At 40.8% G+C, this 27,559-nt stretch overlaps 1 protein-coding gene across 2 annotated transcripts; it reads right to left on the bottom strand.

The window, feature by feature from the left end:
* Window positions 1–1,109: 1,109 nt before the first annotated feature.
* On the bottom strand, window positions 1,110–27,436 carry LOC103371748 (DNA repair protein XRCC4-like). 2 transcript variants are annotated; one of them, XM_008301176.1, is made up of 8 exons: window positions 27,381–27,436; window positions 22,660–22,820; window positions 21,659–21,864; window positions 9,161–9,327; window positions 8,496–8,657; window positions 7,389–7,483; window positions 4,202–4,334; window positions 1,110–1,693 (listed from the first exon to the last, which is right to left on the bottom strand). In XM_008301176.1, the coding sequence occupies exons 2-7, from the start codon at window positions 22,796–22,798 to the stop codon at window positions 4,210–4,212; spliced, it is 894 nt and encodes a 297-aa protein (XP_008299398.1). In that variant the 5' UTR covers window positions 22,799–22,820; window positions 27,381–27,436; the 3' UTR covers window positions 1,110–1,693; window positions 4,202–4,209. The 2 variants fall into 2 exon arrangements, with proteins under 2 accessions (XP_008299398.1, XP_008299399.1); XM_008301177.1 differs by lacking the exon at window positions 1,110–1,693 and adding an exon at window positions 1,703–2,292.
* Between the last annotated feature and the right edge of the window lie 123 nt (window positions 27,437–27,559).

Here is a 27,559-nt window from a genome sequence, read left to right as displayed (position 1 = left end):
TGAGCCTGTTAGGAGGTCACGAGGTCAGAGCTTTCCAAAATGCTGCACTTTGTCACAAAAATCTATATATTAACCTGAAATTCCTTCGTCGGTACAAGCTTAACAGGCCTCAAACCCTGACACTAAGACTAAAGGTTAAAGTGAAATCTAGTTGAGGGTTGTAAGGAAAGACAACATAAAGCAACAGGAAATCTATCTGAGCCTTTACCCACCACAAATTTAAGTGGAACAGTGGAACTTCATAGTTTGTCACTACAGTTTGATGACTAGTTAGTAGAGCCTGGCTGATACATCAGTCGACCAACATTGGCCTATCACAGATGTATCATTGTTAGCAAATATAGAGCCCATATGTGTTGATACGAAAAATTATGCAAGCAGTCTTCACAGGAAGTTGTGTAATGCTCATGAAATCGATTGCTGGGATTCATCATTTTCACATTTCAAACCTTTGTTAGATGCACTGACTTTATGGTTTGTATGTGCTGTATTTGGTTTACAGTGTTTACATCTGCTCATCACTGTTTGAACACCACACCTAATAGCGCTTAATTTGCTCTTGTGGTTGTAAGATTTCTATTTTACATATTTTGAGTTACACAGATGTGTGCACACAGGACACCATGCAGAGCTGTTACAGCTAAAGGACACTCTTGTGTATGCCCTTCCTTTTCCATCAATTGAATTTCAGATAGTTTAGAAATATTTCCTTAATAAGAATTCTTCGTTATGATATTCCTATAGGAATCAATAAGAAAAGAATAAAAAGAAAAAGGATTAATCTGTGTACAACACTATATTAAATATTCTTAACTGTGTTTTGTTTAACAGGACATTTCCTGTTTTCGGACAGAATGCAACTTTTAAGGACAAAAAAAGAGTCACGCGCAAAATCAATCAAAAATGTATCTAAATATGAGCGATTAGTGTATTTAGAGTTCACAGAATGAGGCTGTTTGAATCCTAGACAAGGATGGATGATTTAGAAAAAGCACAAAAGACAAAAATATTTCAATGTCAAATGTTTATTCAATCAGTCTGACATTTTACATACTTTGAACATTTTGAAAATGTCATATACATTTTGTACAATTTTTTTTTTTAAAAATCACAATATTTTTCTTTCAAATGTTTTAGAAACATTTCCAGGAAATATTTTAAATAAAAAATATCCAGTCTTGCATCAGCTGGTTGAAGATGTGCACCTTGCATTTGTAAATACAATTAAAAATGCAAAAACTGATGGCTGTTCAAAAACAAAGTTAAAAAACACACAATAATTTTTAGAATGTTCTACATCAAACCTGTAAATGAAACCAGTGAAATATTCAGTGTAGTCTCCTATCCGTCCTACTTTATCTCATCCTCCATGCACGCTGTCATGCACTCATCTGTAAATTACCCTTTGACACTCTCTCAGCTCCCCTTTGTAAAATACTCTTATTGATGGGATGTATAGAGGAGAGTGTGACATTCTTTCGAGGATTACTAAACCAGCAAGAACGTGTTGTGGGATTATCCTGGCGGCCACCCGTGGTCTTCAGCAGACATAAAGGTATCATCAGAATGATAAAAGACAGCCAGGAGGTCCAGAAGCCAAAGGTAGAATGGTCACATAAAGACGCTGAACAGGTCGCCATAGGTTCATTACTGTCAGTGTGAAGACACACTGCGATGACCTCAGGACCTAAAGCTGGTTGCAGAGGTGAAGAAGTGAAGACAGTGAGAGAAAACATAATCCTATTAACGCTCTGGAAAACACGCATCAGGTAGTTTGGGCCACAGAACATCTACAGAATAAAAGGGCAGATGAAAACAAGGAAAAAAGGGGGGGAGGTCAAATTAGCTTTCGCAAAATGCTGGTTTAGAAAGCGGAAATGAAAGAGGCAGCGTATAGTTTATTTGCATAATGAAAAGAGGGAGGAAAACATCAGCAAGGCATGATGAATGAGCAGCAACAAAGCAGCTTTGGTTCCTCGTTGGTGACACCCTGTTTTCTGGGTGTAGCATGTTGTCCCTCAGTAGTTGTTACTCTTGCTTCAGTCTCACACGGAGCTGAGGCCGAGGGGCTTGGCAGGCAATTTCAAGCTAAGGGCGAAGTCGAACTCTTGAGAAATTGCTTCCATATTCCTGGTCCAGATCCTCTACCATGTTCTCCAAGTCATTAGCGGAAACCTCATCGGATCCCGAGAAAGCACCGAGGGAGCAAAGCGCCTGTTATCACATGACTGCTAACGTATTCAGGCAAAGTCTTTACGCCAGCACAGAAGGTAGCGCGCAACCTGCGGAGTTCTGGGAAAAGATGGCGTCATTAATTGCTTGTGTTTTGATTTATTGAAGACGAGAGGCAAACAGAAAGTCTCCGAGAGCTGTGGCAGGTAATTGTCACAGTTAAAGCAAACCAGATGGTAGTAACATTTCATAAATTTGCTTTCACAATTCAGAGGAAAATTCTGGCATCAAATCTGGGGACACCTCTGACATACTGTTGCCTGGTTGTCACTGTTTTGGTTGTGTGTATCGCTACGAGGCAGAGCGGGCCAAAAGGAGCTTGCCACATAGCTAGATAGAGATCAAGAGAACCTGTCTATCAGTAAGTATTTTATGTTCGTGATCAGTCCTGACTTCCATGTATTTCTTGAAAAAGCAGAAACAAGCCAAGAAGACAAAGAAGCAAAGTCCGAAGGGAACAGAGCAGTGCAAAAGTTGAAGGGTAAAACATGATTCGCACTAATGAAACAAACATCGCATTTAAATTGAATATTTTACCCCTCGATGTGGAGCTGTACTTTGGGAAATACAGTTATATAGTAATATATTTATATGAACCAAGACTGAATTACATTAAAGTGTATTCCGGCCTTGAAGCTCGTGTTATTTGTTTAGAGAGAGAGAGAGAGACAAAAAAAAGTGTGAGCAGCAAATGAAATCTGATAGAATGCAGAAGTGAGGATGCAAATGAGAGAAGAAGAATTGCATTCATGGGGTTCAAAAGTTATTGATTTTATTGCTTAGCTGAACAGAGCAACACTCCACGCTGCAGTAATTTTCTGTTATTTATTTGCCAGACAACACCCAAATGTAAGCTGAGGGAGGATATTCCGAGGTTAAGATCTAAATGAGGTGTCACTACAACAAATGCAGCAGACATTAAATAAATGAAACATAGTCAAGTATATACTGTATATATATTATGAGCGGGGTGTGTGTGCATGCGTGCGTATATATACTATGGTTTAAAAATAAAGTCCAAGCACTCTGCAATCCTAAAAGGCAGCATGCTATTGCAGTTCAACAACATGAGAAAGCACGCAGCTGCTGAATGTGGAAAGATGCCACAACATTGTATGTTTGAACCAGATGTTCAGGAGGCACCTTCGGTAAACAGTAAAAATGTATTCTAAATGTCACTCTACAGAATTTAACAAATATAAATTCTAAAAAAGTCATTTGAGGTTCTTTTTGTTTGTTAGTTTTGTTATTGCAAAGCACAATTCCAAAACCCTCAAATATGTCCCTTAGGTGGAGACGGCGGCTATATTTTAGCATCTCGAGACAAGCATCACATCTAAGACCAATGTTGAGGTCAAAGGCAGGAGGAGGAGTACTGCACGTCATTAAAAAGCAATCCAATCAGTACCGTAAGACGAATAGAAACTATTAATTATCCAGAAATGCCCGTGTGTGGGTTTTTTGTTTCACACCAACGATGACGACAAAATGATGATTCAGTCGTCGTTAATGGAAGGACATGGAAGGAATGGGGGATAAAAATCCAGTAAGGCACGCCACATCTGTTACTGAAGTGGTTTTTCAGAACTTTGAGAACAGTAAATGGGGAAAAAAAAAAAATCATGAATGAAATTTGAGGGAAAAGTGAAAAATGTTCCAGAAAGTCATAAAAGTCAAAGCTTGAAAGGATTTCCTTGCATTGTTGTTAAAATCTGGTTTTTGGTCACATTAAAGAGCTTATTGCTTAACTGACAAAAGCTGGACAGATTGTGTGTCATGTTGACACCATGTGAATATGGGCTACTTGAAAATCTGCAATCTATATATCTCCTCCTCTATTACACTTTCCCGTCCAAACTCCTCCCCATGGTAAGTTGGATAATGTGATCATCTAAGGAGAAGTGGTGGCTAGAACAACCGTGAGTGCAAGTGTGGGGTTACGATAATTTGCTTTGGATATCTGACTAACCTGCAGTGTTATTGCTCTTGAGATGACTCTGGGCTCAGAGGGCGAAGCGACCTTCTCTTCCGTCTCGGTTGTTCGTCCTCATCATCGGAAAAAGTCGGGTCAATAGAGATGCCCTGGCACTCCAAATTACGACCTGCATACAATACAAACATGTACACACAGATGCACAGGCAAAGAAATGGTCAGAAAACTACCTTTGATGTAATAAATCTTTCTACGTCTTTACTATGTGCTTGCCGGCCCATTATAATTTGCAATGTCATTCATACAAGGCAGAACAATCACCCATGTCTACTGTAAATAAAAGGCATTAGATTCTATTCACATTTCTTTACAATAACCTTCAACTGTTCAACTGCAAGTTCCTAAACTGCCTCTAAATAAATGCCTCTGAGCGGCTGTGTGCTGATGTCTCGTCTTGTTCCAAATTTTTGGGATTACTTGGGTGGTTTCATTTCAGAAGCCCAAATTCTTTGTCGCTTAAACCGATTCTCCATCAGTGTCATTTGTGGCACATTAGTGGCAGTTTCAGGACATATCACCTCAGATAACCTTTGTCAACCCAGGACAACTCCACACCTCCAGTCCCGTGACCTTTATCGGTAATAGAGATCTGGCATTCCACACAAGCCCGATCGCACTCGGATACAACCATTTATAAGACAAACACACCTGTTTGCCCTTTAACTGTTGCTGCTAGCCTATTCGAATTCAAAGATTGACAGATTGAGCAGTTGTGTTAGATCAAAGAAAAGCTCGAGCCGGGCTGATTGGAAGATAACGTGTATAAATGCTACTGTAGATACAGTATTCACAGCTAAATGAAGGAAGCATGTATCTCACTTCTTTCATGTCCGACTCTTTTTCCTCTCAGACACTCTCTCATCCCCTGAATGACGCTGCCTTTCCTCTCTCCATTCATTTTTCTTCCCTCTATATCTCTCTTATCTTCAAGTCACCCCATTGTGAGTGATGCTTCCTATGTTGTCACTATCAGATGCTAAACCTGGAGGGAGCAGGTCACAGAGAGCCTCCAGGTCTGCTTAACATGAAAACACAGCCCGGGGCACGAAGGTCAGCAGGGGCCAAGGATGTCAAAGGGGAAACGGGTAGCCCACTGTGTTTGTAAAGCTTGGCAGGATTTCTAGATGCAAATAAAACATCAGTCTGCTGTGGTTCTGTGTGTCTGATCTGAGTCAAGCTTTGCAAAAGCCAAATGGGTGGGGACTTAAATCAAGCACAGCAATGTCAGAGACGTGCTCCACTGCTTGCGTGTTTACTGAATTCGCAAACACAGACGACTGTGGTGGTGCATGCTGTATGTTTCGCGTCGTCAGGGTATTGTAAAGATGGCTGTGAATTAAGTGGTTGCTGGAGTTATCAGACTCAGGCTGCATAATATAAACAAGGAGTAACAATACATTAGGCAGCCATTAGCATATTAGCAGCCACCGACATGAATATATGGCTTGTGTCCACCACTGTGCGTCTGGCCAAGAGAGAAACGCCCAGAGACTGATTTGTTGGACATCTGAACTAAATACTACAACACACCCATAATGTTAAAAAGCTTAGAATACAGAGATAATAGGGGAACGAATTCATCACAGCACAAAGATAAGTGCCAGGTGATTTCACTGACAAGCTGAAAACACAAGAAAGCAATTGTAAAAAGCCTTTTGGGCTGCAAACAACTAAGTGGTGTGAGCCAAGTCCTATACAGGATAATCTACAAACACCATCCATCTTCACAGAGGCCAGGTTGGGAGAGGGTGCACGGAGGGGAGGGAGTGCATACATGTGTGTGAGAGTGAGGGGGGAAAGTGCAGAAAATAAGAGCCAAACAACACAACCTGCTGAAGTCACCACCAGCATCACTGCATGTTGCAACTGTATTATTCTCTCGGGGTGATTGGAGCTTGGCTCTGAACACAACCACGGCCATTGAGAGAGCGATCAGTGGGTTATCCCAGCAGATTGCAGCACTGTAGTACGGGGGGGTATGACTCAGCAGATGTGACATCAGAGGCCTGCTCTGCGTGATGCAGGAAGGGGAAGACCACCTCACTGCCCGCCGTGTTGAAGCAATCACAGCAGACTTTGCTGAGTGGGTTTATCACTCACTGACAAGTGTTTCCCAGAACCCAGCTACTCCAGGGTATATTCTCTGTTTATGTGTGCTTTCAAGTTTACGCTCAAACCCCCTGCTTACATATTCAATTACATTCAACTGTCAAGTTTATTGGACAGTAAAATCAGTTAGAGGAAAGTTAAAACTCAAGAGTTTCACTTAGAGTCTGCATCATGACTGAATCACATCGTGACCTATGACATCACAAAGAGTACCGGGAATGAGAGAAAAGTTGCCATATTTCATACATGCACACCCTGCTCCACCAAGACATGGTTCATGTGGAAGTACGTGGATCTTGGACCACAGTGTGTGTGTGTATGGTGGGGCAGTTTAAGCATTGAATCAGGGTCAGTATAATTCACGAAAAAAGACTCTTTCATGTCCAAGTAAAACCAGATTTCTACAAAGTAACGTCAATGAATTAAAAATATAAAACCCAAAATGAGTGACTGCATATTCAGCCCCTTCAAGTCAGTATTTAGTAGATGCACCGCTGGCTGCAATTACAGCAGTGAGCCTGTGTGGATGGGTCTCAATCAGCCTGAACATCTGGACACTGCAATTTCTGCCCATTCTTCTTTGCAAAACTGCTCAAGTTCTGTAAAGTTGCACAGGGATCATGAATAAAGAGCCCTTTTCAAGTCTCAATTGGATTCAGATCTGGGCTCTGACTTCAGAACATTCACCTTGTTGTCTTTAAACCATTTCTCTGAAGCTTTGGCTGTATGCTTTGGATCCTTGCCTTGCTTGAAAACAAAGCTTCTACCACGTCACAGGTCCTTAGCAGGCTGTATCAGGTTGTCCTTTAGCTATTCCAAATGCTCTGTGGAATTTTATCTTCTATCTTTACAAGGCATCCAGGATTTACTCCATCCCATCATCATAATGCTGCCACCTCCATGCATAAGATTAGAACTTAATTTTGTTTTATTTTTCTGATTATTCTGATCATTCATTCTGCATAGACAAATAAAGGGGTATTTAAGCGCCTTATTGGAAAGTTTGCCTTCATAAACATGTACACGTGCGACACACACAAACACACAAACACACCTGTGAGAAGGAGAGTTGGTTCCTGAGATGGATGGATGCTCTGAACCGTCTCCTCTCTTCTGTCCTGGCTCCCTTCTTCATCTTGACTTGCATCACTGCCACCGATAGAAATCAGACACATTTGAGAGAAGAGAAAGTGTTTTATTAACAAATATTAGTGTGTGAAGGAGAGCATGGAAAAAGGGACTAAAAACAAATTCAGTGAGTGAACGTGCTTTAGAAAACGCAGCTTCTCATTTTCCTGTGCTTTTAGGTAACCATCTTTCAGTATTTAACATTATTGACCACAAGAGACACTGGCAAAGCCAGGCATATGAGCCGGAATTATGACTAAGATCTTCCATTTATACTGTAAAGAAAGAAGTCAGCCACCCTTTGTGATCTGCAGAAGCCAGAGGTGTGGCAAACACATACGCAGATCTGACATCACTGCTTGACCCGCTTGGAAACAAAACTGGCAAGTGTGCAGCTAAAACGGACACCAGAATATGTTAATTTATTCTATGTTTTCCCACAGTTGAGTGCTTGTAATAAAATGTTAATCCCTCAGTTACACCCACTGGTGTGAAAGATAAAGCCAAAGAATGCAGTTCAAAATGTAACACTGTCAACTGCTTTAGCATTTTTCATTTCATTTACATCAGTTTTCAAACACAAATGCAATCCCCTAATGGTGCCAGCTTCTGAAACGAGAACATTTGCTGCCTTTCTTTGTCTTACATTAGAGTAAACTGAAAATTTTGGGTTTTCTGGAAAGACAAACAAAAACAGTCTCATGACATCACCTCAAGCTCTAGGCAATTCAAATGGGTATTTTCACAGTTTTATTATTGCTTTATGGACCAAGTAATGACATGATTGATCAACAACATAATGGACAGATTACTTTGGAATATTTGACAAAAATCCCCCGACGCCTTGGCCGACTCAGTTCTGTATGTCTATGCTTCACAACGGTAGATTTATACAAAGGTGAATCATGTGTGTTAAAAAGCATTAAGAACATATATATTTTTAACATGTTTCCTGCCTGAATGAAGCAAAGTCAGTCAGTTACAACGCATAAGCACAAAACCAGAGCAAACCATGTAAAATAAGCCTGCTGACCTCGGTAGTTCCTTATCTCCCTGCTGGTCATCGGTCTGGTGGAGCTGACGGACAGCATCCTGCAGGCCTCTGATCTTGGCCTTCTTCTCATTTAGCACCATGACAAAACGTGAATACAGCTCCTTCTCTAAAAGCTCCTTATCCTGAACCTGCTGCTGCAGCCTGGAGGGGAAAACACAAGAGCACACATACACAGACAGATCAAAAAACGTATAAAACATGTTTTAAAAGGGAGGATTCTTGTTTTCTGCCTTCTGACAATAATTTGCTGAAACGGTGCTGATGCCTAGACCTTGTGTGACCCTAATCCTTCGTCTCTGGCGAGGCCCCATTCATTGATGGAGCAATCAAGAAGCAGATCAACAATAGCACAAACAATGCACCAGGCATCCATAAAACGAAGAACATACAAATGAATCATTTAAAGTTAGTTCCCAGAAATCACAAGACCAGCTTGCTGCACTGGGTGGGACCCAGAATATTCTCAAATGGGTGACCAGTGATGATGTCATACTGGGGGATTGTGCATATAAACAGCTGGCAACACCACTTAAAAAGCAAATAGAGTTTGCATGCAAACAAGACAATCAACAACTAAATACCATTTCTGGAAATCTTAAGAAAATTATTAGATTTTGTTGGGGTATTTCCCTCCTCATCCTTACTCTGTGAGTATTCGTTGGTGATCCTGTTTCAGTCTACGGTTCTCCTCCAACAACTGGGAGTTTTCAGTCTCCAGATTTCTGCTGTGCTTTAGGGACTGGCTGATCATCTCCCGGGTCAGCTCTAGAGGGTCGGGAGACGGCTGGAGATCCACAGAGCCCAAGTGCACCTGAAGCAAGCAAGGAAAGAAGAAGAGGGGTAACAGATGAGAAAAATGAGAGGGTAAGATTAAATATGAATGAACTTCTATGTCACAATCAGCAGGAAATAAAGTTATGCAGGCAGTCTGGCTTCATTATTCGTGCAGCTGAGAAACTCAGCAATATGGGACAACCTCACTATTCAATCTTTCTTCATTGCACTGACAGGTAGAGGCAGTTCATCTGTCATGGTAAGCATACCCTCTGGGTGCCTCCCTTTAAACATGCCTGACTGACAAGTGGACAGATTTAAGACCTCATTCTCTGAGCCGCCCTCAGAGTATCTGGGAATCCTCTCAGAAGAGATGGAGGAAGTTTACTGCAGCACATCTGGCATCATATTCCTGACATGAGCTACATACTACAAATGATGCATACGCTAATAAATTCAATCTGATAAACTAACAGTCTCGTCTTGCTTCCAAAATCAGCTCCCAGTGAAAAGTGAGTAAGCATTTGCACCTTCCCTCCATCCCAAAATGTTCAGCAATACAGAGGTGCAACAAATATTACACAGTATCTCCTTTGAAGTGGGAGGCTTTTTTAGGATGATGAGGTGTTTTCCTCTGTCTGGGAGAAACACAGGATGAATTCATTGGTCACAAGTAAAGTACGCAAGTGAGAACTAAGTTTCCTGTTCTGTTGATTCTCCACGATGGCTCTTTGGAATCGCAGGCAGGCTTGAGATGTAATAAAACATTCCTCATTTGGTTTGCAGCTTGGCACCAAGTCACAGAGCAGGGCTGAGGCGTTGCAGCTGTCGACAGAAAAATGCAAAAATTTCTAACATTTCCTTGATGTGTAAAATTTTCTAAATTCCACTGTAGACCTACAATTTATATCGGAAAAACTGACCTTAATTTACAGCAAACGGCTATAATTAAATACAGAAATTCGACCAAGAGACAGAAACCTCGTCCGACTGGGTGTGTGTCAAATAGCTGCACTATCTTTCTTGTTGCCTTGGAGATTCTTCTATTGACACACACCGAAGTACTGCTCATGATGCACTCAAAAACCAGAAGGTGATAAGGTGCTAAATCTTCACTGGGCTGCGTTGAGGTCACAGACCCACTGTAATAAAGCCGCCATCTTCAAAAGCTCTCATAAAATACTTGTCATTTTTTGTCCTGTGCTGACGCTGTCCTGGCAGGCCACACACCTGTTTCCCCTCTGCTGGTGAACCTGAACATGTTTCACTGGATGAACATTTGCCTCCCATTGCTCCGACAGATCTGCATCTTTACAATCTCTGTTCTTTGGTATCATTCCCTCAATTTTTTCCTCCCTTTTCCTTATCACTTTGTCTCTCACAATGCAACCTTTTCTGCAATGTTTTGAGCAAGAAATACTGGACTTCTATTAATGAAATGTACAGCAACACTAACTCTATTACACCAAATCACAACAATCGTTCCATGACTTTTCATTTAGCACCACCATTCTTTTTAGTTAGACATTTATAAACAAGTACCTGAAAAAGTAAAGGGTATTTTCATCAGCCTCAGCTGTACTTTGTGCTTCGTGGGTCTGGGAACTAGAAATTATCCGCTTCCCTGTCAAATACCAAACACAGAAAAGCAACAAAATTGTTCTATTTTTGTGTTTTTTCAACGTCCATTAACACTGAAAATCAAAGTAACAGAGAAAAACACAGCTTTTTTTTTTTAGGTTTGGCATAATCTAATTTTTTGCTTCTCTGTTTTTAACCAAAACCAAAAAAACAAAACAATAAATGTTTTATTTTTTCCCCGGCTCCCAGTATTATTGTAAATCCAGTGAAGCAAATTAGAAAAGGGCTTTTTTTCCGTTGGTGCAATTTTCATTTGTCAATTTTCCATTCCAATTCAGCAACCCTTTCATCCACAGCTGTTATAGCATGCACATAAAACTTTGTTCCTTGGCATACCTTGGCATGATAACGTGCTAAGCTAAGATGGTATACACTGCTAAACATCAGCATTTGAAAATTAGCATCTTGCTAAAAGTGCCATGGACCCATTCACACCTTTAGTCTTGTTTGCATGTTGTCTTCTCATCTGTTTTTGTTCATTTGTTGGCAAAAGCAGTAAAAAAAAAGACAGGAAATGCATAAAAGGGAGCAGGGGAATGACACGCAGCAAATAATCCAGCGAGGAATCAAATCAGGGACTCACTGCTCAGGATATCTTGTGTTATGTGTCCTAACACTCGCTTATTGGGTCGTCTGTTCTTGTTCTCTTTTAGTGCTTTACACTAGAATCCGTCAATACCTTACCACCCTCTGAAATTAGCAAAAAACTTGTGATGAGCACAGGTCTCACACACTCATGTGGTTTTATTTAGAGTAGTCTTGTGTAGCCAGACCGTTCTCTAGAGCTGACCTGACGCTGTGTAGAATGGTCTGACAACACCTCAGTAACCCATTTCATCCTGGGAAGTGAAGAGAATGCTGTGACAGTGTTCATTTCAAATAGCAAATGGGGAATAGTGTTGGTCAAACATTTACATAGAGAACACTAACATTAAAGGGGCTAATTCACGGGGGAAAAACGCAGAGTTGCTTTATTACATGATGCAAACCTTAAGCAAAACGCGACATCTTTAGGTTTTAGAAAGGTAGGTTGTTGTTTCCCATCATGAAAGGGATTTTGAAAATCACAGATCAAAAAAAATGTGAATTTATTAACATTAATTTAGTGTAGATATACTTTTAAAAAATACTGACCCCATTCAGTATTCACAGCCAATACGATAGAATAAGAAATTGTACATTCAAACCCTGCAAGTTTTCTAGAACATATAAGCTCACTTGTTTCAGTGCCCACGCTGCCAGTTCTCAGACTGATCACACCAAGGAAATCAGTCATTTAACCAAAGCCAGCTTAATGGGATCAGGACATAGAGGAGACCACCCGGGCTCTTAGAAGGATGAGAGTCCCAAGGACTCATAAAAAATCTAGAGTAACATTAGGTTGTCACTGTGATCCAGTGCAGGCTCCTCTCATGGAGGGAATTTGTGTGACAATGAGACTTATAAGTCATCAACAAGTTGGCACAGCTGTAATTTAGTGGTTGTGCAATATGGTCCTCCATTAATATGAAACAGTGACACTAATGTAGGTAGAGCTCAGCGAGAACAGCTGATGTTTGTCTTCGTCGTGACTGCGGATTTGAATGGTGTGCAAGCGAACGTGTCAGTGGCCTACATATTAACGTCTATAGACACACGTGTCGAGCTGCACAGTTTGTGAGGAGTGATGACTGTGAAAGCTTTGATCTTCCTTCAAACCTCCCTTCCATCTTTTCCTGAAACTCCTGCTCTACTTCTTGCTATCTGCTTCTTAAATCGCAGCAGAGGAAAGCCATTTGGCAATAAATCAGCCACGTGACAATGGATAATGTGAAGGCTTTGAACTCTCTGACATGCTGAGTACACTAATATTTCCACACTTCCAAGAATGCCGTAATGCCCTACCTTTACTGTAGTAGTGTCAAGCCATAATAATGACTTGGAGTTTGTAAAACTTTGTCAACGAGGTCACTGACACTTTTTTCGAGACCATAAATCTACTTGTCCAGCATGTTAACATGGTATTACCAGTTTAAGACACTAGATACAAGCATCTAAACTCCTGGAAACCCGACCTTTATTTACGGGATTAACACTGGAAATGGAGCTCCGCTGCTGTTTATTTATTCAGGTCCCTGTTTTAAATACCAAAGGTTGTAGGTTTCACTGTCTTTACTTTCAGGTTTTCCGAGACGACCCACTGCAGTAAACACATGGACAAAAGTTTACCTTTGCTGCATGAAAAGAGGAAGGATTGCACCAGACAAGGTATAAATTTGAGAATGCAGGCCAGCACCATGCTCATTTCTGTACAGCACTGACAGATAGATGTAATTAAAGTTAATTGTTAAAAGACAGAGAAGAGCCTTCTTTATTTTCTCAAGTTTCTGCTTCTCTCTTGAGACACAAAGATAAAGTTAAAGGTCAGGCTGCACGCTGTTACCAACTTCTGCCAAGGTGTGGGAGGTCAGACTGTTTGTCTGTGATGCACAACCCACTGCCACATTTTTCTACTGCGTTACTCGACTGAAACAACGATAAAATAGGGAAAATGTTCACAAAACTTGTTTCAATCTCTAACAGCATGAGACATATGACGTGTAACACAGCGGTGGGCGAATCTTTTGACAATCAAAAGATCTGCATCTGTTTGCAACAAGGGCAGACACACAAGGATAAGACCACTAAAAAAGATGAGAAGCTTCCTACATCTCTGTTTCATCTTAGGTAGAGTTCATGAGTTCGCAAAACCCCGAACAATCGGACATCCTCTACACCCACCTTTAGCCAAATTTGTGAATGTAAAATCTTCTTCTCAGGATACATTTGTCAAAGATTAAACCGTGGTCCAGTGTGTGTGGTCCAACCGTTTGTTTGTGTGTGTGTGTGTGTCTCCAGACAGTCAGCCCGACCGTAAGGTCAAACGTTGACGTAGGTGTGGAGGACAAAGCCAAAAGAACACAGTCCCAGTGAAAATGATACCATAACACACTGTGGGCACAGAGGACACAAAGCTCCTCTTATCACACCATCCAACACACTGCTGGAGATCTAAACCACCATTTAGTTCCAAGGATCAGAGGATAATGACCTCCTTGAATCAACAATCGGTGATCGGTGATATAAACAGACATTATATTAAGTCCAAGAATTAAAATTTCAATCATATCCAATTTTGTTATTTACTGAAACGATAAAATGCAGTACCTGGACAATGTCCTTACACCCTAACGTTTACAATATGATTAAAATATAATCAGCATGTCAGTGGTCAAACTATTTTTTCCTCATTTTCTATCTCAAAATAACGATTGTGTCTAAGGGAACTGGGAAGTGAGTGGGTGAGCGCTGTGTGCATGATGACAAAGAGACAGTATTCAAGGGTGGGCACGGGTGCCCAGTATGGGAAGTGTGGGCATCGAAGTAGAGGTCAGCTTGTCTCATCAGCTCCCTCATCCGCTGTGAAGAGGCGTAGAGGCCAGATAAAGAGGAGGAAGTGAGGGGCGACAGCAGCTGGTCCATCCCCGATAACACAAACTTTCACAAAAGCAGCAGTGGCACAGGACCAAATCAAGAGCAGCTTGTGGGTGGGAAAACTTGATCCTCGCTTTGGTGTCTGCCGAGAAAAAGCGGCTTCAGAGATTTTGGAGCATTCAGGAACACCTTATTACCATTTGGTCATGTTAATAAACTACACCCTTGAAAAATCTACTGTGAGAGGGAACATGCTGGCGGTGGCCGCAGGAGAGACGCGTTGGTGGATCAGACGCTTCGGTGAGGTTAGTATACAAATCTGCCTTCCAGTTGTGCCACAATTTCCCCAGATGCTAAAAGGAAAATACATCAATAGAACTCCAAAGGTTAAATCTGTAACCAATTTGTCTCAATTTCTGCTTTTTGGTGTGCCAGTGATTGCGGATTTCAATTGAATTACATTTTTCTGGAGCCACATCAGAAGCATTGGAGCCACTTTGAGGAATTTATCATTTGAATTTGAACCAAAACTGGATTTAGCGAGCATTTTTCCTCCGGTCTATCCAAAAAAAAAAAAAACGACCTCCGTTAACATTAAATACAGTAACGCAGCGCTGTGACAAGCAGCGTGATGGTCCCACAAAAAGAATGAGGCTTCCTGCAATTTTCTCAAATTTGTCACTTTCAGCATAGTTCGTATTTCAGAGCAGCTTCGAATCAGGGGGATTTGGACTATAATTCTTGACAGTTGTGGTGACTGAAGCCACAGGATTTTAGATGAGTCTAACTGTATGAATGTGACACTGATTGTTCTGTGTTTTATGTTTGCCAAATAGAACTCGTTTTATAGGTCACAGGGGATTCCAGCTGCTCAGCGAGACGCCAGCCACAAATTTCACTGCTGTAGAGCATGTTCTCTTATTCTGATTGAAACAGCCCAAATTCTAAAGTGAGAAATTACAAAATATGCTCTTGTGAGTGTGTTTGTACAATTCCAGTCTTCATTTGTCAACATAGTTTAGAAACAGCAATATTTTAAAAATCATGCGCATGATGTTTTTATAAGAGCTGGGCGTTAAGTGATAAAAATGAAATCTAAAAATCTACCATATGAGAACGAGGCCGATGCTCTGAAGAGCCAAAAGCACAAAAATTACACATAATAATTCATTAGCAGCTGCATTTTAGCAACTTCTACGTGATTACTTGTTGGCGTGTTTCTCTCTTTCCTGCTTTTATGTGATTGAGGTTTTCGTGGTTTGAGTTATCACGTCTTCATTTTGCAGCTTTTCATTTTCAACGAAAGAAGAAATAGGATCACATGCGAGAAAGCTGAAATGCTGCTCTTTGTAAAGAAAAACCTGCCTCTGCTTAAATAGGCCTTACAGTTGGGGGGAGTATAACTGTTTCAGTGTTTGGGATATGTGCAATAGTTTGAGAATATTAGGCCTATGCAAGTTGAGAAATGTGCACAGACTATAGCACAGAACTTGTACATCCCTTGTCAAAATACAGTCAGGACACATTTTCTTTGCATTTGATATTGCAGCTATTTCACGGATGTTTTTAATGGTCCTGGACTTAAACGTTAAATATGTTTAAATATGTTTTACTTTTGTTATGTAATAAAGAAGACTATGTGGTCTAATTTGGGGGCTTCTTTCGAATAGCTTTACATTCTCACAGTGCTTACTTATACTCATTTTTCAGTGTGAACAAAAACTGAATATCGACATCGGTAATAGGAACAGTGGTTAGCACTGTTGCCTCGCAGCAAGAAGGTCACCGGTTCGCATCCCGGTGAGGACACCCGGGATCTTTCTGTGTGGAGTTTGCATGTTCTCCCCGTGCAGTGTGGGTTCTCTCCGGGTTCTCCGGCTTCTTCCCACAAGGTCCAAAAACATGTTGAGGTTAATTGGTGATTCTAAATTGTCCGTAGGTGTGAATGTGAGTGTGCTTGTCTGTCTCTAAGTGTACCCTGTGATAGACTGGTGACCTGTCCAGGGTGTCCCCTGCCTTCACCCTGAGTCAGCTGGGATAGACTCCAGCCCCCCACGACCCTAGTGAGGATTAAACGGTGTATAGATAATGGATGGATGGATAGATAATGGATGGATGGATGGGCATCGGTAATATCGGTTTTCAGCAATATCAGAAATCTTAATATAGGTATCGGCCAGAAATTTTAATATCGTGCTTCACTAATTTTTCCCTTTTTGTCCTATACGAAGCATCATCAAGCCATGCATGTAAGAAAAAATCTCTTTGGTTAATATGTGGATGTTTAGTTCATTGTGCAGATAATTGATGGTAATAACATGTTAGAAAAGGACTGCAAGCTGAGAAAATGGAGCATTCCCAGCATAGTAATTATCATCCTTTACTTCTAAAAGCGGTTGTAAATCTGCCTATTAAAGCAGTTGTGGTACTATAATGCAGCACTTTCATTATCAATGAATCCGGGGTTTTTTTTTTTGTTTGTTTTATAAATGGATTTATGTATAAAATATAATAGTGAAAAACTCACCACAAATTTGTAAACCAAGAGCCAAAAGTCCAAAGACAATCAGTTCACAATGATAGACAAGCAGCAAATAATCCTGACATGTACTAAGACAGTTTGGCAGTTTTGCTAAATAAATGATTTACTTTTCTTTCGTACTGCTAATTTATTAATCAGTGAATCATTGTAGTTCTACCGGCATGTCTCAGTGCCCTGAATGAACCTATTAAACACACACACAGTCCTTTGTGATTTTACACTAACGTTTGCACTTTAGTGCCAAAAAAACCACCATAAGTCATCAAGTGGAGGCCGATCTTTATAATCACATTATTTTAAAAAAATGCACTTTTGATTCAACAAGGAGAGAGGAAATGATGTGGTCTATTTAACAAATTAAGCCACCAGCCAAGACTGATGAACCATCGCCAAACTGTTTTATCACCTCACAATTAGGAGGCCAAGATAATAAAAAAAAATAAAGACTAAACCTGAAAAAATATACAGTTCAGGTTGGTGTCATAAACACTGCAAAGTCCTTAATTAGCAAAGGCATTAAGTGTCTGTTCTGGCAAGTGGTAACAGGATTTTTTTTTTTCTTTGCCCATGACAGATTGGTACTTAAATAGACATTAAGGAGGAGATAATGTCTGACTTACTCATGTAAAACACCTGCTTAGTAGCAGTTTAACAACCAATGCCCAATTACATTCATCATTACAACTTCGAGGGTCATATTCGTAAAATATTAATGTCAGGTTAAGTTCACCACCTGGTTTGCCTCTACCCTCTTTTCTTCTTCTCCCAAAGGAAACTTGCCTAATTTTTGGTCATTTCTGCACCCTCAAATTATCCGGCTGCAGAAATGTGCTCTACTTTTTTTTTTTTTTTTTAAACCTCTCACATGTTGGAAAAGAAAAAAAAGAAAAAAAGGCAAGTGGGAGACAGAGCAAGAGAAGGAAAAAAAAAAAGGAAAGAAGCAGGTGTTAGACAGCGGTGGTAGTTTACACTTAATGCAAATAGTCCCCCACGGATTCTGAGGTTTGCTTGTCTACCACACACATCCTGCACAGAGTGATGATTACTGTCAGCAACAATGGAACATGGATTACTTCTTTTTTTTTTTAAAGGCAACACACTGGGCTGCACTGATTTGGGCCACTGTCAGTCATTTTGTGTGGTCCAGTTGCTCCTTTTGGCAACAAAAAAAGAAAGGAAGAAAAAAAAAAACATCCACCCACACAAACCAGACAGTTCACTTTAAAATGTCTTATTGTGAAACAGAGAAGTCAAACTGTGGCTTTTAAATAGAGTTCAGTGATTTGATCAGATGTACTGGGGCATTTTTAATACAGAGCACAACATGTAATGATAATCAAGGTGTCAGAATCGAATTGCTAATTATCAGAACTATCAATAATATAGTGTCTTAATTAATGTTACAGCTGGGTGTGTCCCATAAGTATCCCTATGACATCAACAGTCAATCTTTGTTTTTTTTGCATTAAAACTGAGCTACATTTTGTTTTGTTTCTGAATCTGTAAGACTGAGCATCCACAAACCAAAAAAAATTATTTGTTTAAAATATCAATTCTTCCTATTCTTTATGTCAGAACTTCATTAGAAAAATCAGGGACACTGTTAGGTATAGTGCAAGTAACACTTCTGTCAAGTACAGCAGCTAAAGACAAATAACCTGGCAGGCTTTTCTTTAACCGACAGTTTGTCTGCTCATGTCTGGGCATGGACACATGCACATACAGGCACACTTGAATACACACCCCACACTCAAAGAGACAAAGAAAGCCAGGGGAAGCTGGAGAAAGAAAAGAAAACGGGTCTAATCTAACAGTTGTTTAGCATTGCTAGATTGGGACGGTCCTGTCCATAAATCAGGATTTTACAGTGTTTGTAACCTCCTGGCCTTCTTCCTCTTGGGCCTCCTCCACCAGCGCAGCGGTCGCAGGACACAAAGTGACCTGCTCCCTGGAGGCAACAGCACCCTCTCACAGTGTGGAAGAAGAACATCAAAATCCACTGAAAGCACCGTGACCTGTGCTTCTCTGTGAACTGTGGAAGAACTTCGTGAGCATTTTCTGTATTTTCTCAGTGCATTGATTTAACAAGAGACTCGGTTTCATGTGGGAATCGGATTGTTTACGTTAATGCAAGCCAACTCCGTCTTCCCATGTAACAAACTTCTGGTCAACAAACCTTTTTGTTATTTACAAGCTGTGGCCAGTACACCACTACCTCATACTGTTGCTATTGGACAACTGGTAACAAAGTGAATGATTCCTATCTGTGGCTCAATCCACAGCGGCCTGAAGGCAACCAGGTCTTTGTAATTCTGCTATATTGTTAGGAGACTATAAATCTTATCTTTTAAACAGCCCCCTGTAAAAAATAAAATAAATAACACTTCCTTTCTGTTTTGTTGCACGCCGTTAGGTGCATTTATCCTCAGGGAACAACGACAAGAGGATATGATGTTGTGAAAATCGGAGTTGGAGTACTGACACATGACTAAGAACACCAGCTTCCTAAAAGGAATCTGCAAGATTATTCAACATTTCTGAGACCAGTTCAACTGCTCACGTTCAGTTTGATATACTGTAGAGCTGCAGCACAGTCGATAACCGTGTTTTTTTAACTTGAATTCATTGTAACGACTCTTTTTCTTCAGCATCACTGTGTAATTGTTGTCAGTTGTTTTTGCATGAATCACTGATCAGCTGCATTCGGTGCTACAGTTTAGACAATGGTGGCGGCAACAAAGTCTGATTCGGTTTAAAGGTTTCCAAAGACCCGAGGCTACAAAGTATGGAAGTACTTCAGATGATTACCAGAACAAAAAGGTGGGTTCACAGCAGCACGGTGCAACGCATGAACCCCTAAAGAAAAACACACATGCATTATTTAGTGCGGAGGTACTTTACATCTATTTTCTTCTCTCCTATCCCCTGTGCTCACACACACTGTATTTCATTCTCGCTGAATTACCAATGAATATGTTCTCATTTACAGTGTTTCTGTTTAGGTTGTCAGACAATGGAACCAGCATGAAACAGAAACTGAAACAAGGCTCATTAAGACAACATGTCATCCAGCAGTCACTTCCAAGCTCCTGCTCTGCAGCACTAAAATCCTGATTTAATGACTGGAACGTTGTCTGACTAACCTACCATGAAGAGGAGTTAAAGATAACAGCCGTGGTGTATTTACATAGAATTTGAAGCTACTGTCAATGCTGTAGCTCAATTATACAATAACAAGCAGAGGATTTGCTTCAGCTGCTCCATGCTTGTAAAATATCCACCGTGTCCATGTTGCTCTTTGTTTAATATGCACAAAGAACTTTTCACTTTGTTAAGGGTTTCATGGAAACTTTGGTTTCTTTTTGGCATTTCACAGCTGACTTAAATAATAAGCCCTCTGTTTTATCTACTTATATCACATCGAGTTGCCAGTTTAACCTGTTTTTGTACTTTAATGTGTAAAAATGTTTTTATATTTTGTACTGTGCTGCAATATACAATGACATACAGGCCATCAAAATATCCATCCATCCATCATCTATACCCCGCTGAATCCTCATAGGGTCGCAGGGGGGCTGGAGTCTATCCCAGCTGACTTAGGGTGAAGGTCGCCAGTCTATCACAGGGCCACGCTTAGAGACAGACAAACAAGCACACTCACATTCACACCTACGGACAATTTAGAATCACCAATTAACCTCAACATGTTTTTGGACTGAGTAGGAGGAAGACAGAGAACCCGGAAAGAACCCTGCACGGGGAGAACATGCAAACTCCACATAGAAAGATCCCAGGTGTCCTCACTGGAACACAAACCGGTGACCTTCTTGCTGCGAGGCAACAGTGCTAACCACTGCTCCACCTTGCAGCCCCCATCAAAGTATAATTAACCTAAATGAAGCGGTCATTTCGCTTTTATGGAGTGAAATCAATAGTTTAGATTCCTTAATTAATCAGTAAAACAGACAGATGAATAAATACAAAAACAGAGGTTAGTGGCAGCCCTACTATACTGCTGTTAGACGGTCCATTACTCTACTCTATGCATGCTTCCCTGAATGAGTGCACATTCTGCCACTGACGCAAAGCACCAAAAACCAGTTCCGGAAAACACCACTCATCGCCAGAGCCTCGGTGCCTACTGTTTCAAAGCAGCAGTCCAACTCCAAACTGGTGCCACATGTCAGTGAGAGAGAGACAACTTTAAAAATGTAAAATGTCTGCTCATATGCTGGAAACAACTCCGTGCTGCACAATTGCAAGTTGTAATTTTCAAGAGGTTACAACTTCCCCCTTCAACAAGTAAAGGCTTAGCCATGGTGTTGACTGCACTGTGGCATTCATTTATGTTAGGTCATGACAATAATGAAGTGAACTGTGGAAGTTTAGCTCATAGGAATATGTCCAGCTCATCTACTTTATTAACCATTGCACCAGTTTGCCAAATAACTATGTTAACATAACAACACGCTGCAACAGAAGCTGAGCTCGGATCAACTTTTAAACCCAAGATTTTAATGTAATAAAGGAAAGAGCTGTGCTTTTTTTAATTTAGTGCATTTCTCTGTTTGAACACTGCTTTCAAGCTGCTGTTACTTTTTAATCAAAAAAGTATTGAAGGTTTAGTTGGTGAGCTCCTTCCGTATTTGCTTTTGAATATTGGTAGAAGTGAAAGATTGACACTGTTGATTCCTAGTATAAAAATAAAAATCCTCCTACAGTTTTGGCTTACCGAAATGTCATTACAGGTCTTCTGATACGAGAAGCGACAGTGATCTGGAGTGAGGTGGAAAGAATACACCTCTTGGTCGCCTCCTCTCCTCCCTCCTCTTCCTCTTCCTCCTTCCCTTTTTGTTAACGCTTGAAGAAGATCCTCCACATATCTCTCCCTTGTAACTCCCATGTCACTGGCTTCCCTTGTCACCTCATCCTCTGAAACTGACAAAATAAGGCACTGATCAAACATCCGATTTCCTTTTAGAAGGCATTTTTCTCATTTTTGCAAAAATTTCAAAGCCTGTACAGCTGAGAGAAACTGAACAGAGCGCAAAGAGATGAGAGCACGTCGCAGAACTAAACTATAAACATTAATTATGTAGTAACACATGACTGCATGTGAAAGCGGATTTGAAAGGAAGCACAGAGAGAAACCAAGGAGAATGTCATCAGCTGTTCCGCAGCTGCTCACGCGGGCTTGAAGGTCCCAATTAACACATCAAACACGGCAACACTGACGACCCACAAGCCCGCACATAGCTGTCACAACCCCATCTCTACCTGTCAACTCTGCAGATGGACAGCAGAAGAAAACTAGGGAGCAGTTATGTTCCAGGTGTCCCTCTAGAGAATACATAGTCATGTACATATGTAACCACAGACACACACACACACACATTCAGCACTGACTTGCATATACAAAGACGAGCCTTGTAGAATTTAATCTGCTTTAGACACCTGTAAGCTGCAGCATGGGAGCGAAGAGGGACGATGAAACAAGGTCACCACTGTCCCTCTGGTTAAAGGACCAGCAGTTACAACTTTATGAGACGGGGTCAGCCAGGTGCCTCTATGGTTTGAACAGCCTGATGGATGGTATAGCTGGTGACAACTCAGTCTAGTCAACGGTCAGGAGATGGGAGATACAGTAAGCCTAAAATTGCGGGTCAGTTACAGCTGCCATGGCCTAAGATTGATGAATGATTTGATTATTCAGTCCACATGTGAAATCTTTACCTTCTCCAATCCATGCTGAGCTTCCATCAGTGAGAGCCAAGGTGAACCCAGCACCCAGGTCTTCGGCCCAGTCCACTCGCAAGAAGTAGGGAGTTCCTGGATCAGTAGTCAGAGTGATCTGGCGAACTGTACCGCTCATGTTTCTGGTATGGCCTTTAGACCTACAGAAAGTCAAAGATAAGTGATTCAGAAACTCTTACTAAGAAGCCATTATGATAAATATTTCCAGCAACGAGCCCTCTGCATTGTGTTTTGTGAGTTAGTATTTGTTCCTTGGACCTCCTTCAAAGACAGCCCTCCAATCAATCTGTTGTAATGTTGTAAGGTTGTGTTAACCTTCCAGTTGAATCAATGTGCTTCATTGTTTCAGCTCGGATTTAGTAATAAAAGTTCCTGTGTGTGTCCTCAACGGGGGTCTCTCTGAGTCAGTGGGACCACACGGAGATTAACAGGTTTTGGCAGGTTTTTGTGTGGGAGTGTGGGCTTCCCACCACCAGCAAGGTAATTACATGCTGTTAAAGATAAATGGAGGAATATTACTGAAAAGGAGCAGTTGTTGTCTGATAACATTCAGAGTGTACATTTACCCTAACATATGCGGTGCGTTTATGCTATAGCGTCACACAGCCAAACTACTCCTCGTGGGTTTGCACAACACTTAGGCCTGCAGACATCCACTCCAGAATGGATTAAGCTTCATTAAGCTTTGTAAACTCACAAAGCTTTGAAATACACACGACACTGTAGATTAAAAATGAACCATCACTTTCTAGCCGCATAGATTATTCCCCATCTCACACTTACACAGACCTTGGTGGATAATTTAGGAGCAACACGACATTAATGCTAATTCATCCAGAGCCATGCCAGACCACAGGAGGCAAAGCAAAATCTGTGGGATCCTTTCACTTCGAATTACTTTATGCTGTGCCACTAAATCATTGTAAACCAATACAACACAGCTTGATGAGTGCTCTGAGCAAAAATGTTTGGTAAGGCCACCATGCCCTCAGGCTTATGTGTTCGCTGATTAACTCAATGCTGCAGGTAAAGTTAAGTCAACTGCCATAACAAAAAAAAAACTCATATTCGATAGATTGTTATAAAAGAAATTGTTCTACAGAATATAATATAATCTGTGTGATTGTTCCTCAACAGTTCATTCAGTTTACTGGCAACACATCGTCCCTCTTCTCAAATTGCTTGAGAAACTTTTACTTGATTATGGATGTCCAGGCCAGAACATGTGATTACCGCTTCCACGTGAAGTGAGAGGTGAGTCGGACAGCTTCCCTACTTAAATACAGGGCAAAGAGTGTGGAGACGGAGGGAAAAGGACAGCTAAATTGGCAGTTAGCCAAGCTGGACATGTCTGAAAAAAATGAAAATGAGCGCCTTCGGACACTGCGCTGTAAGTTATGACGTGACAGCGCATTTCTTTTTTTTTTCCTGCTTATGTATCCTCCGACATGTACGCTGACAGAGCAGGTGGTCAAGGTTATTCACAATGAGACATGAAGACCTCAAACATAAATATACACACACCATTTCCACACACACTAAACGCAAATATGCACATGCACAAAAAAGAACTGTGCAACAGATTAAAGTTGACCCTTTGTGCTTCAAGAAGGGGTGTGGCTGGGCGAAGGGGCCAAACAAGATGAGGGAGCTGAAAGCATCAACTTTAACCTCATAAAGTGAGCCCAGCTACTCATTAGCTACTGTAACATCTGTTGCGCGGGGACGATGACCCTGTGGTAATGACAGAAGGACACTTCAATTAAACAAACAGCACTGTCTGTCAGGAATGGAGAGCTGCGCAAAACCATCAAAGCCAATCCTGAACTCTTACTGTTAGCATCTGTTCAGTTGCTTCATCAGCAGACAATCGCTGGGATGCTTAAATCATCAACCAAAAACTCCCCTGCAGCTTTGACACACGGACTTCATCGTATTCTCTCTCTCGTTCTGTAATTTTTCTGGTCGACCTTTTCATTGTCATGTCTTCTGCATTAGCTCACACGCAAACTGCAAGATGGAATTCTCAGAAGAGGAAGCACAAGACAAATGAGATACAAACAGAGTCCGTAATTATGCATCTCGTCTCGTATAGAGAGTAAAAAAAAAAAACACTGTAGTTGAATCTATCCAATTAGGCCCGTCCTGTAACTGTCCTTTCACTGACCTTTCCTTTCATGCTTTCTCTAATACAGTAATTTCAAGATAAAAAGGAAAATTCTTTAGAAAGTCCATTGTTATTTCCCTCTGTGCCCTAAGCAGCAGCAATTGGGGCCACAGGGTTTTATTCATTATTCTATCCAAGTATTGACCATCTCATGCTACTTGGTAAATAGAAACAGTATCAGCAAATACAACACATGCTAGAATAAATCAAGGCCTACAAAATAAAACACGTATTTATGACTCTGTCTGAACCGGTTAACGCCATGATTGTGTCTGAGGCAGAATTAGTAAAAAGTCACCAGAATCTGATTAATACCTGCCTCTGCATTGAGATCAAGTTGGAAAAACGTTTGTAATTTAACCACAGATAGTGTCAGTACTTACATTCTTACAGACAAGAATGTGATGGCTAATGGATTTGGGTGAAGTACGACAAGCTGTACAAACATGGAGTACATTAAAAAAAAATGAGGCAGCCTATATCCACTAAAGAACTGTGGCAAGTTCTCCAAGGTTTTGACCAACATTTCTGCAAATTACATTGAAAAATGGCGTGAAAGTGCACCTAGACCTGGGGCTGTTTAAAAGCTAAAGGATGGTCACAGGAAAAATCGATTTGATTTAGTCGAAGAAAGCATCCTCACTTTATCTCAAGTGCAGTATTGAATACTTACCATCACTGGCAATGTGTCTTCTTAACAGATTATGTGGTCGACACAACACAGACTGCTCTAAGGCATTCATCTTTTTAGACACAATGTGGAGGTTATAATTGTAATTCTAGTGCTAGTTCTGATGACTCTTTTAAACCAGTGGCTGTAAAATGAAGAGAGAATAGCAGTTTAACAACAAAAGCTCTGCTGGCAGCACAATTTAGCTGAAGACATTTTACGGTCCTGCAAGCCAGCCTAATGGAGACGATGTTCACAGGCAATGTATGCAATGCAGTGCCATAAATTTTCATAATTCAAAATTTACTGGACTCACACAAGGAATAAATATTACTTTAGTCAGCAGTATCTGTTTCAGAATAGAAACTGCTTCGTAATCTGTAATGTACTGGAACAAACAAGACGGAGCCACAGCTTAACAGCGATCACACCAACTTGCTCTCTGCATCAAACTGTACGTACATAAAGAATCATCATCTACACAACTTCTTGCTAAATTTCTTTGCACAAATTGCTATTTTCATATCACTAATATGCATAAAGGAATAAGTTAAACACTAAGCATGCACACAACTCCCCGTTGATGATGAAGGCCATGTGAAAGTACAGAGACCCTTGAGCAACGTGATTTGTGACACACCTGTGGTGTACACAGTCTAACTTTCATTCTCATCATGCTCTACAGTTTGCAGAAGCCTGTGCAAGGGCCAAAACTTTACAGAAAACATGTGACCACTGTTGTCATAGCACTTCCAAAATCACTTTACTAACGATCAAAACTCACAACAAGCATATGCTAAGGTTTGGATAAAGTTTTTCTCTTAAACTTCGAAAGTTACACAGAGAAGCTGAGCCTGATGTTATCTCTGATTTGAAAAAAACTTGCACATACTGAGGCTACATCAAGCCCTGATTTGACTGCAGTAATCAGGCATGCATGGACTGTGCCGTAGCCAAAATTGGTCAGTGCACTGTGAACTACAAAACCGAATCATATTAAGAGAAATGTGAGCCTGTTGAAGTTTGCCAGAGCTGACAAAGTGGCTATCTCTTGCTTTCAGAAACCAGCCTCTCCATTTGACACAGTTTCTTTTTGCAACAAGTTTTCATCCGCACTGTCGGAGTAAAATATGCAAAACGTGATTTATGTGTGGTTTACAATGTGATAGATTTCTTCTTACATGAAGGGCTCTCTAGGAGTGCCTGGGAAGGAAGGGTCGAGGGGGATTTACGAAACATGGTTTAAATGCAATCAAGATGCTGTCGTGGCTGGTTGGAGGGAGGGGACTTCATTGTGAAAACTCTGAGAGAAAAGTGGACCACAAAAATTTCAGTCTTAAGTCATCAAGAGACAATAGGATCTAGTGAGCTATCACATTATCCTGAAACTAAAGCCAAGAATTATTTGTCTAATTGTTTGATTGTGGAGTCTGAAAAAGATATTAAAAATGTAATTTGTGATCAACTCTCAATGTATATTAAACAAATAAATTCAAACAAATGCTCTGTTCTGATCTGATCTGTTCACATAGTCTTTACATGATGACAAACTGAATTTTATTGAGGACTATTCGTCTCAGAGCATGGTGCATAATATATGCTGTATTAGATTGCAAATTACATTGCATAAATTCTGTAAAACTGTAGTAGACTACAGTAAATTACAGTAGTAGTGGATTACAGCAGTACTTCATGGCAGAACAGAGTTCAGTCATAGTATCGGTGTGGACAACACAATGGCAGGGCGCAGAGTCTTTAACGTGCTCATTCAGTTTCACAGTGCTTCTCTCAGTCGGTCTAAATTAACAGTAACTTCGGTGTAGTAATAGCACGTAGCGTACAAATGGTCCTCAAAAAACTTACGGTATTGTACGAGCTAACTATAGCGATGTCCAAACGAAGCATTGTTTGTATGAAACACACAACACTGCTGCTCTTTCTCTCCCCGTTGACAGCTTCGACACACAACTTTCAACTTTCACCTCGTGTGCGCTCTCAGCCAATCAGCAAGCTCGGTTTTTGCGACGTTGTACGTAATTACG

This window comes from Stegastes partitus, unplaced genomic scaffold (genome assembly GCF_000690725.1).
Source record: "Stegastes partitus isolate 25-593 unplaced genomic scaffold, Stegastes_partitus-1.0.2 Scaffold1638, whole genome shotgun sequence".
Lineage (NCBI taxonomy): Eukaryota > Metazoa > Chordata > Actinopteri > Pomacentridae > Stegastes > Stegastes partitus.
This window is presented reverse-complemented; position numbering and strand designations above follow the sequence as displayed.